This window comes from Solea senegalensis, linkage group LG19 (assembly GCF_019176455.1).
Source record: "Solea senegalensis isolate Sse05_10M linkage group LG19, IFAPA_SoseM_1, whole genome shotgun sequence".
Lineage (NCBI taxonomy): Eukaryota > Metazoa > Chordata > Actinopteri > Pleuronectiformes > Soleidae > Solea > Solea senegalensis.
The window spans coordinates 16,724,309-16,736,393 of NC_058038.1; the positions used below are offsets into that span (position 1 = coordinate 16,724,309).

At 39.1% G+C, this 12,085-nt stretch overlaps 1 protein-coding gene across 1 annotated transcript in view; it reads left to right on the forward strand.

Annotated features, from left to right (window-relative positions):
- Window positions 1–12,085, forward strand: part of LOC122785199 (meiosis inhibitor protein 1) — a 45,449-nt gene that overhangs the window by 20,069 nt on the left and 13,295 nt on the right. Inside the window, exons 18-27 of the mRNA XM_044050909.1 lie at window positions 949–1,129; window positions 1,967–2,117; window positions 2,736–2,932; window positions 3,101–3,203; window positions 3,401–3,590; window positions 6,863–6,976; window positions 8,034–8,144; window positions 9,364–9,539; window positions 9,823–9,907; window positions 11,055–11,239. Coding sequence (XP_043906844.1) covers window positions 949–1,129; window positions 1,967–2,117; window positions 2,736–2,932; window positions 3,101–3,203; window positions 3,401–3,590; window positions 6,863–6,976; window positions 8,034–8,144; window positions 9,364–9,539; window positions 9,823–9,907; window positions 11,055–11,239 — 1,493 coding nt within the window. The remainder of the gene's footprint in view (window positions 1–948; window positions 1,130–1,966; window positions 2,118–2,735; window positions 2,933–3,100; window positions 3,204–3,400; window positions 3,591–6,862; window positions 6,977–8,033; window positions 8,145–9,363; window positions 9,540–9,822; window positions 9,908–11,054; window positions 11,240–12,085) is intronic.

The window sequence follows — 12,085 nt, forward strand, 5'->3', positions numbered from 1 at the left end:
TGTCCATGTCTTGTGCCTTCTTTCTTTCTTTTCAGTGTTGTTCTCCAGCATACCTGTGATTCCCTCATACTTTACTATATGTGGTTTCCTGCAAAAGATTGCATTCCTTATTCACGTGTTGTTCTCTTTTAGTCCTATCTTAATTGCATCTCATGTGCTTTACTCAATCTTTGCCCCTCTAGACCGCCTTGCTCTTCTCAGCTCTTGAAAGAACCAAAGATGGTTTTCTGCATTATGGATTTCTAATTTCAAAATGTCTTACTCTTTCATCTGTTTTATAAAAATAATTATCAATACTCTGCTATAGGTTTCCTTTGTCTTTCTGCCTCTTTTCTCATCTTTTTTCATATTGTTTATACAGTGGATCTATGTCATTGCCTTTGGCCCCCAGACTAAATCATACTGTTTGAAGCCCTGCTCAGCGCTGTCTCAATGATTCCTGCTATTAATCATGTTCATCTCTTCTTTGGAGCTTCACTCTCTTCAGCACTTTTCTCTTCCATTATTCTGTATGCCGCCTTCATCTTGTCTTTCTTTTCTGTAGGGACCTCTTTTTTTCATAAAAAAAAGCTCTTAATCTTTGCTGGAGCACATTGTATGACTTTTTAAAATAATGATATAAAAATGTAATATACTGTAAGTATCCATGACAACAATAGCTTGTTGCATGACAGATATTAGCTATATGATTGGATGTAGTGTAGATGTATGAAATCAGCATATCACTACACATTTTTGATTATTTTTTCATAAACCACAGCTCTTTAGTAGTAAACATTTAATTTGTTAGTATTAGTTTTTTGTTGTGTTTTTCTTTATTCCATCCATCTATCTCCTTCCCCTCTCTCTTATTCTTTCTCGTGGCTTTGTTCTGTTCCTGCTGTAGGCATTGTTTATTAAACTCAGTTTCTGTCATTTCTTTTGTGTATTTCCTTGTACATCCCACAGATGTTGAAGAGGTGGAAAATGTTCTGCTATACAACCTTCCCTCTCTGTGTTGTCGTCTGTCTGACTGGCCTTCACTGCTGTACGAAGACTCAGGACGCCAGCTGTGTGAATATAAAGGTCCAAGGGCCACTCAGTACTGTCTGGTGATAATGCTTCACCTTGCCTTACAGCAAGGCGACAGGTAATATGGTGTTGGCACTTCCATGTACTCGTGTCAAAGACAATCTTCAAGCTTTGAGCTGCTAAGTGGTGGTGAAAATGAACAAATGAGCTAAATAAAAAGTGTCAACACTGCAGCACAATAATGTCCAAACAATGATTCCAAAGACATTGTCAGGAGTGTATATGAAGGAAAGGATCTAGTGTCATGTCACAGCATCAGGAGTTCTCTATATCATGAAACCATTTGCTTCTGCATGTCACTGTAGCTCAGTTCCTACTCTGACAGCACTCTCTGGCCCAACAACGTTGTTCTTTAGTAGATATTTTATGACCCCAGAGATACTAAAGCTTCCTTGGAAGGTTTTATTTGTCCTTCAAGGGGAATCATAGCTGTGCATTAACCTTGAGGAAGAGGATGAAAGTTTCTCCTTGCCACTATTTGGTCTCATCAAGATTAATGATAAATGTGCTCAAAGATTTACAGCGTTGAAGGAGTCAGCAGATATAAACTCAAGGATAAGACCTGTTCATTGGAGGTGCGACTGTGAAATAACAAGGCAGATATAAGGCAGAGAATCATGAGGCTCATGATTTACTGTGTGCATGTCCGTGCCTTGGAATACATTCTCACTGAATGTGTTTGTGCACAGTATGTGTGCATTTGTGCGTGGGAGAGACCATATTGAGTTTACGACATCAACATGTACCTATAACACTTTGCTTTGCACTCAGAGTTTGTATGGTTGTCCACATCATTACCCTCACACTGAATGGGTTTTCTACTTGTAAATGTGCAATGACACTGACTGTATGTTTGTTTAAAATATGCTGGTGTCATGATCTGTGTTGTGTTCAGGCTCCTACCAGACCAGACTGTGTTCTCCAGTGTTTTGTGGTGGTTGCATTCAGTGCAGGACCAGGGCAGCTGTGATCTGCCTCGCTCAGTGCTCCGCTCTGCCCTCTACCTGCTTGCAGTGACACAGGACAAGAGCCAGAGTCTTGACAGGGTAACCGATCACTTTGATAAACCTCCATATTTTGCAGAGCATGCCAAATATGAATTGCCATTACATACAACTGCTATTGAACTGCTTTACTCTTCATGCCTTATCGTTTATTTATACTAATGTGCACATTTACAGCAGTAAGGAGAGGTCTGTCTCAGTTGAAAATATTCAGTTTTGTTTAGTTTCACTACTAATCCAAATAATGTTAACACTGTGGAAACACTTGTCAAGTCATGTCAAACAGTTCGAGATATGTGTATCTACATGCCACATTAGGATGTCAGAATTTCATTAAGATTAAGGTGTTAAAACTAAATTCTCTGCACAGAGAAAGGGGACATTATGCACTGGTATTACACTTTTGTACAGTTAAAAATGTAGGCCATGGAATGCTGAAAATCAAAGCTACACATCTCATATTCTTCTTGTGATTCAAAATCAATATTGTGCTATAGAATTATGGATCAACTTTTTAAAGGCTACAAAAAGAGAGTTTAAGATAGTCTAGTTTGGGTTGTAAGGAAAAAAAAATCTAAACCACAGACGTATTAACTTGTGTGTGAGAATTACTGCCCTGAATAAAATACTATTCAGTCTTTCTTTTACAATCTACTTAAGGCTCCATTGAATTGCATCAGCAAGGCACTCTCCTCTTGTCAAAGCTTCTCTTCCCTTTACATTCACCATCCTGCACTCCTCCATTTCATCTTTCGCTATCCGGAGCTAGCAGAGAAATTTGGGCCCTTAGTCCTGGAACTTTGGTTAAACAATCGAGCACAGCACACAGATGCAGAGCAGTCCATGGTAAGGAGGCAGTCATTTCACTTTGGTCTCAGATGATAAATGTCATTAAATATTTTACTGATTATTTGAATGCACTAATTAATGATTGGTGTTGCATGTGATGCATTAGACATCAGAACTGATGAAAAGATGGTTGGTATTCCTTCCTGGGTTTAGGCAGTCATGCAGGGGGAGAAGAGAGAAGATCATGAAGAGGAGACTCACAATCAGGAGCCTGACACTGAAACTGAGGAGCTTGTCACGCTGATAGAGAAGCATCCAGCTGTCATACTGATCCTCCTGGTGAGAATCAGACAAGGCCAACATGTTACATCCAAATATACAGTACTGTATCAGACTTGCTTTCCATGGAAAACACAATATCTTAGCATTGTGTGCCTGGTTGGCTTTAGAATAAAGCCTAGGACATAGTACTTCCTTTAAATTGTTGTAAAGTTTCAAGTGTCTGTCTTTGTTTTTCATTCTCTGTATCACTACAGGACATGCTTTGCACCAGGGAGGCCCCTCTAGCAGAGCGAGCCCTTGGCGTACTAGAGGTGCGATTATGTGGTAAAAGAGAGTATGAAGTGGATTTGTGTTCCAGACTTAGACCAGCCCTTCTTCAGGCACTGCAGAGGTTCAGTGTGGAGAATGTCGACCATGTGCTCGGAGAGGGGCACACCAAACAGTGTAAGAGACAATGACCTCACTGAATATTTTACAGAATAATTTTCAAATTTCCTGTCCTTAAGAATCTAAAAATGCATTCAAGGTTCAAGGCAACTACCCTGAGGCTTAAGTTATTTATTTGCTGTAACGAGTTGTACTATGATGTGAGGCTCAATGAAATTTAACCATAATAAAAACAAATAAGTCCTGCAGCATAAAGTCCTTGTGACATCACTTATCTGCACTGCAGCAATGAGACACTAATGGGTTCCTTCATTTGAAGTTAATGTGCATCAATCAGGGACTTTTAAACACATTATGTATGATCACAGTGTTTGATAACAATCGGTCAGTGTCCTGAACCAGACCCTCTCTATTTGCGTTCACATTGGGCTGAATCACGTACCACATCCATAGTACTGTGCCTACTTTTTAATTGTAATTTAATCATACTGATCGAAGTGATATCACTCTACAAGGAATCTCCCCTGTCAGTTGGTTGTCTGCAAAGTGTACTGAAAAGTTCTGAACTTCAGAGATACTTTTACATAGTTAAATAACACCTTTATAGGTTTCTGTCACAGATGCCTTCACATACCACATTACACATCAGCTAAAGTGCAAGTAATTTAGCAGTCAGATTATTCTCATCATGCTCATTTTCTGCCTTCCACTTAATTACCCATTGCAAAATCAGTGACAATTAGTGTGATGTACTTCCTGTGCATCGTTGCTCTGCCTTTAAGCCTGTGCTTTGAACATAGAATAATAATTTTAGGCCGCAAAAAGAAAACAGCATAAACAGATATTTTGACATATTTTTTTATTTTTAATTAGTTAGCAAACAATTCTGTAGATTTACCTGTTTTTTTAAAAAAAGGAAAACATACTTTGGCAGACTAACTTTGCAAAAGAAATAACACTTAGGCATATATTTTTGACAGCATTCATAACTTAGCATGTGTCAACAGATTTGATATGACATGTCTCATTAAAATAGGTACAGTTGAGGTAAATATCACCAGTTACTCTCCTGGGTTTACTTTTAATGATGTGGCTGACATTGTTTTTCTCCAGGATGTTTTTCTGCCTAAGTTATACAGTACATATTAAGACTTTGTAAAGCAAATGGAAGGTTTAATGAAAATGTCTGCTCCTGTACAAGCTCATACAAATACAAATACATACACACTCATAGGTTTGCCCTATAATGTAAGATGTAAGAAAACATATCCACCCTGGCAGTCTGTTTTCAGTTGCTTAATTAAATCTCAGTCTTATAAACTGCCAGCAGTTGCATCCACATCTGGGCTATGTTCTCTCAAATGCTCATCCTCTTTTTGATTAAGAAAAGCTATTTTGGTGAAATGCATCTCCAAAGAATTCTGACATTCCATATATCAAACAGATTTGATGAAACCAAGACAAGTTTACAAGATTCATAAGGTCTAATATACTGGTCGATCATGTCTCATTAAAGAAAGAATCGTATTCTGCAGACATGAAGAACAGCCCTGCTCAATGTTGTCAGCTGTCTTGAAAAGGAACAACACCCCCTTGTCATTAGATTGCAATTTATCACAGTTTTGCTTGAATCCATTTGCCAAAAGCTTAGACAATTTAGTGAAACAATAGGACAAAAATCATCATGTCATCACAGAACAAATGCTTCTTGAAAATAACAAAGTTTTATTCTTGTTAAATCAAAAAAAGCATTTTGTCCAAATGAAGCAGTGTATTGAGCACTTCCAGGTTTACAGGTTCCATTTTGTGCTATAAAATGCTTTTGGCTGAGGTGCCAGATATTTTGTGTGTTTACTCAACCATGTTAATGAGTACAGCTAAAGGACACATGCCCCTGTGTCAGCTGGGTATTCACAAACTGTTGCAGTGGTGGTTAGCCTCTGCATGTTCTCTCCTTATCCCCTGCCCTGTGGAAATTACACACTGTTAATCAGCACATGCATACATTCAGCCCACTGTCATCTGCATTAATATATGCTTTATATTAGCATCTAATACAGGAGAATCCCAAGAGGGGATATTTAAATGCTATGCACATCAGTGGTAGATGATTATTCTCCCTGATCTTCCTCCAACGAATACCATACCCTGCTTTTTGTCATCTTGCAGCTCATCTCCTACTTTACATTCCCTCTCTGCTTTCTCTCTAGGGTTTCATTCACCCTTAACCCTCTTTGGAATCAGACGCAGACTATTCAAATAGAAGTGTTAATGTGTTTTTTTTGTTTTTGTTTTTTTCTGCACCTGACAGCGGCCATTTGGGTGTTATGTTTTCAATTTATCTGTCCAATTTAGTCCAAACATTTCCTTGGATTGAAATATGAAATTTGATGATCAATTCAATTCAATTCAATTTTATTTGTATAGTGCCAAATCATAACATACATTATCTCAAGATCAAAGGTCAGAGTCACAAAGTTTATAATACCAGCTTCAATTTTGACGTGTTACTGACTGGTAATAGGGAGAATGGAGCCTCATTAATTCCCACTCTGCATCTCAACCTCTGTCATTGCACTATGCAAGTCTGATGAGCTGGACACTGTGAGACATGTGTCACATAGTGATGTCAATGACACAAACTTCCAGAATCAGGCCCAGCTGGTTTAGCACTGAAGTGAAGTCAAATCAAACATCAAAAGGTTGCTGTCATCGTGGCTGAGCCCAGCAGAAATGTTGTTGTGTTGCTACAAATTAGATACAAACATTACTTGGACTCATAGGTGAACTGATTAGAATTTGATGGTATTTTTTTATTGGCAGGGTAACAATGACCACGTGTTTTTCAGATTATTGAAATGCCCCAGTGATGATTAAGCTCATCACTAGGGAATTTTGTTACATCTGGCACAAACATTTATTTGAATTCAAGAATGACCTGAAACTCCATTGTATGTAACACTAATCAAAACTGATCTTTGCTTTATCCTATAGATTGCTGTTTTTCCCGACTCTTATTTACCAACCAGTAGCAGTCAATGCATGATATTATAATAAATTTGTTTGAAAAAGTGTCAATTTATGCAACGTCCTCGATTTTGGCTCTTCTGAAAACTAAAACGGGAACATTAGGTTTTCAGTTCAAGTAATGAATTAAGGTGGAATATTAATTCAGGAGTTTCAGGCAGCGTTTTATTCACCCTCTCATACTCTTGTCTCTCACTGTAATCCCACTTCACTGTTATGAGGTTGATCTCTCACTCACTGCCTTGCTTCTTTTTCAAGTTTTCATTTACAGTTGTGCCTTTCTATCTGTCTTTGTTTCGCAGTGAACTCCCTCCCTCTGGTGCTGAAGCTGCTTTGTGTGACACAGGCCAGTGACCTGCCTTTATCTTCCTCCTACAGTAAGATGGACGGAGTGCACTTCAAGCTGCTCTACCATGGTGAGGTCAAAAAGTGCTGCAGGCATGGTATACAAGGAGCAGGAAAACATCCGTTTCCACAACCCCCATCTATTTGTATACTTACACAAACACACAACTTCTACACATTTATGTTTCTTTTTCTCTGTGTACTTGACAGCCTGATCTACACTATACAGCAAAAAGCTTGCTAGATTACAGTTTAGGTTAACAATGTGTGAGCTTTATTTATCATGGTGTTATAAAGATGTATGTTCTTAAACAGCAGTGTGCAGAGGCACACAAACACAACTTTTAGTGCCAGCTCCAAGTGAGAGGCAGTAGTATGAATGTTTGCGACACTGCATTGCTAATGCTCATGATTTGTTTGGCTGTGATTCATCATTTCACTGTCTGCATTTGACAATTAGTTAGACACAATCTTATAATAGATCAAAAATAGCACATTTTGACATTGTCTCTCATGCACACAGACAAACAACAGTTTTTTGGGGTAATCAAACTACACAAACAGTACATGACAGACACAAACATATAGTGACTGCACTAAAGTGTATCTCGCTCATTTGGATGTTGACATGCAAAAAGTGCCACATATACTGAGGGAAATTGGATTATCACAAATCAATGAGTCTGGCAACACCATTTCGCAAATGCCGAGATATGTCATGCTAACGAAATCTGACATTTTTGTCCTCCCTTGTTATTTTTGGCTGTCTGTCACACTGTCTTTGGATGGAATGTGTCTCAAAACAACAAAGGCCTGCAACAATTATTCTGTTAACTGATTTCTAAATGAAATCTCAACTATTTTTATAGTAGAGGATTCATTTTTAGACGTTTGTTTTAATAAGTAAAACAAGCTGTCTGATTTTAAAGCTTCATCAGCTTCAATTCCATTTGGCAAAGAGCTCATCATTTGGGAAACACCAATCAACATTTTTCAACATTTTATGGACCGAACCAATACAAATCGACCAGATCAATTAATTATGAAAATAATTGTTAGTTGCAGCTCTAAAACAACATGAACGATAAAATAGAAACACCTGAACTCCTGTGTGTGTGTGTTTGCCAGTAAGTAATATAGCAGGAAGGTTGAAGCCCACCAATACTGAGAGCCTGCTGCCTGCCCTCAGTTACCTGTATTGCTGCCTGAGTCTGTGCCCCTCACACTGCACTGACAGAGGTAAGACATCCTGTTCCTCTCTTTCCAACTGTCTTGATTTCTATTCACATATTTTCCTTAATCTCTTTAAACAAGTCAGTTCTGATTCTTACATGGCCAACACGAAATTGGAATCAGTTGGCCTAAAATATAAAAGACATAGCTCAAATAAGGAACAAGAATCATCAAGATGGATCAAAACATGTTACACTGCATTTTACCAACAGTAAAGAGTAAATTATGTGACATATTGACTGGGACTTTATATCACACTCAATCATTTGCCTGCACAAATTCCAAGGACAAAAAAAGCTCATAGGCCCCTGAGCTCCTGTGTTGTTAATAAGTCTTGTGGCGAGAAAGCAGCGTGCTATTAAAAGCAAAGCTAATTATCCCCACAGCATTCTTTTACTGCTCCTGTTGCAGCCTACCTTCATTCACCATCTGCTTCTCCGTCACTAGGGGTGAGTTTTTTAGTTATTTCAACGTTGGGCTACACCGCTGACGATAGATGCACAATAGTAGTGTATCCCTTTGCCTTAAAATAATATGAAATCATACGTGTAGTTGAATGCTGGGGATTGGTTGGTTGTCCATGTAGGGTGTATAACTGCAATGTTACGTAAGTTGTATCCTCTTGAATTCTATTTGAATTTTACTGGTGCAATAACACAGTATATGCTCAATTTAATGTATGTGTTCATCGAGTCCTCACTTGATTAAGGCTGAGGTCGTAGACCTCAGTTGCAGTGAAAGTGAGAAGGTGATTTTATTTTGTGTGTGTGTGTGTTTGAGTGCACTTGTATGAATATGTAAGAAACATGTTGAATTATATAATATCTGGGAAATAAGGGTATTTATTGCTCGCATTCGGAGTTGTTGCTCTTATTCGGTCACACCGAAGTTGAGTTGCGTTTCCTCACTAAGCTAAATGGTACAAAAACATGTGTGTGTGTGTGTGTGTGTGTGTGTGAGAATGAGAGCGTATGTGTGTGTGTTGTTTGTGTATTGTTTGTAGTGTGTGAAGTTTAACAAGCTTCCCACACGTTCCAAATTTGACATATGTTGCAAAGTCCTCACAGGTGCCTCAGAAATGGGCAATAAATGTGAGTGGTTGTCTGTAGCATGTCGTCATATATAAATCCAGACAAACTGCTATTCACACACACACACACACACACATGATACGTGAGTGTGACTCCTATCAAAGAGTGATGGCACAGTGCCTTCTCCTCCCCAGCTGTCTCCACGCTGCTATCGAACACTGGACTGATGGACCAGCTGCAGACAATCCTTTCCTCCTGCTCCCCTACTCCTTGCCTTCCTCCGTCAGCCTTTCCTCCTTCATCCCTGCTGTGCTGCAGCCATTTACTCCTGTCCTCTCTCATTAAATTGCAACGTGTTCATTCTGCTCAGGTACACACCTCTCACCATAAGGATGAAACTTTCTATGGTCAAGGCATCGTCAAGGACAAGACACAAGCTTACAGTACAATAGAGTGTAGTTAGATGTGGGTGCAGAATAAAACCACCAATTTAATCTGTTCTGCATCTGTGGTGTAAAACAATGTATTTTCTTCCCTGCTGGCACTGCAGGCATAATATTTCTTGCAAAAAGTTTTTTGGTCTTTGGATATTATTCTTCCTCTCCCCTTTCTTCCTTGTTATTTTGTTTTCTTTGTTTTCCCCATTGTTTAAGGTCCATAAGAGCATCAGTTGGCGTCTGGACACAGCTGTGCAGCAACTCCTTGTTCAGAAAAGAAACACAGATGATCTTTTGCTGGGTAACAAACTCTGAATTTTAGCTGATGATTATTTTTGAAAGACTCCTGTGCTTGCAGAGAGCAGATGCTAAAAAAATACATCATGGTGATGTGTCTATAACCCAAGAATGCCTCAGTGGTCTTCCAGAATATTATGTGCACAGCTTGTGTTTTTGTTGTTGTTATTGCTCTTCCTGTTTTGTGTATTCTATTGATACTCTTCTCACTTCTCCACTGCATATTTTCTGTCCAAACACACATCATATGTGAAACCAAATACTGCAATGATCTGTATCCTGTAAATCTCAGGACTGACAATAAAAGAGTGAGGTTCACCACTGTTTAGTTTGCATTTACATATATTCCTCCATGTGTAGATTGACAGTGTTTTATTTAGGAAGGTAACCAAATGCTGTGCATGCATTTCACATGCTTTCATTATTTAAAGTGGCCCACATCCCTCGGCACCACTGGCAGACAGATCATCCCTACTGCTCCTGCATCTCTGTCTGTCAGCTGGATAAGTGGCCTGTCAGGATCGTTGTGATGTATTGGCTCCCTCCTTTTACCTGACTGTCACTCTTTCATTCTCTCTCTTCACTCTTTCACTCACTCAGTCTCCTCTTTGTTTTTCTGTCTCAGATTTTATTATTATTTGCAATGCTCTGTCTCTCCTGACGATTTTTTGCTGCCACTAATTGAGTCCTCCCAACCCCAGAGACCTCTAATCTCAGTGTACATGGCATGAGTGCGATTCAAGTGTCTGAAAGTGCTCTCTGTTTATCCTGTTTTGTTTTAGCAGTCATTTAGGCCGTGTCTATTCATCACTACTTTGATCCCTCAGTTTTGCTGTCCTGTTCAACCTTGTCTTTTACTGCCTCACACTCTCTATATTATGCCCTTGCATCCTGCTCCCCTTTTTGTCAGGTATTAATCCAAAACATACTCCCAGGGTCTTTCATGTACTCAGCCGCTCCTATGTGCTTTCATTCCCCCTTAAAAAAATGTTTTATTCTTGCTCATTCTCTCACTCCCCTTTGTTCCATTATATTCCTGTTTCTCCTCTGGCCTTACTTTCTACGTGTTTGCTTTCTGCTCTTCTTTCCTATGTGTTAAGGTATTCTGTTGCCCCCAGATTTCAATTGACCTTCTCAATATCTCTTTCCAGTCAGCTATGTGAGGCTACTGCAGGCTCTACTTGATGCTGACCTGGTATCGGCAGTCATATGTGTGAGCACTGGCCCTGGCTTGGTTGGGCCCAGACCACTTGGCGTCCAGGACGGAGCTTTGTACCCACTGGGCTGCAGAGGCGCTCAGTTTCTCTCAAGTGCTCTCAGTGGACTTCTTTTACAGGTTGTAGTACTTGTAAACTGTATATATACAGTATGTATGTGTGTGTGTTGGTGTGTTGGTGTGTTGATGGTACAAATAGCTCAGTTAATTTTGCTGTTGAGCTGTCCTAAACATAATATGGAATTGATATCAGTAGATACATTTGAATCTGCTACAGCGACTACCATTTCAACAGAACATTATATACTTTTTGTTGCGTGAGACAAAAGTGACACAGAATACACAATAAATTATATTTATATATATATATATGTTAATATCGATATTTGCCTTGGCATAGCCATTATCACATTGCACAAGGAAGGATGGCGATATATCACCAAATCAATATTTTCACCCACCCCTACTGGACAGGTTGCCAGTCCGTCACAGGGCCAACATACAGCATGCAAACTCCATACAGTAAGGCCCTTTGTCAGACCGGGTTGAAAACATGGGTTCATTTTGCTACAAGGCAACAGTACTCGCCAGTACTTCACTGTGTGCCCCAACTATAAGTTATACAGTATTTACAGAAATTTAAATATTACATCATTATGACATTTTTACTCTCACTCCATTCTGTATCCCTTGCAGCAGCGGTATCATAAAGTCAATCTTTAAAATCCTAACAGCATGGCATTGAAAATCCCATTCACTAACAAGGTTGCATAGAAAATTAGATTGCAATTGATTTAGCAGTTAGCGTAATGGAATGGCTTGCAGATCCAGAGCATCACAGGTGACTAAAATGTTATTTCATGTAGCTGGTATATTGGCTCAGGTTACTTATTGCAGAAGAGCGAGGCTCTTGTTCCTGCAGCATTCATTTTATATTAAATAGGTGAAGCACTACTTCTCCTGGGT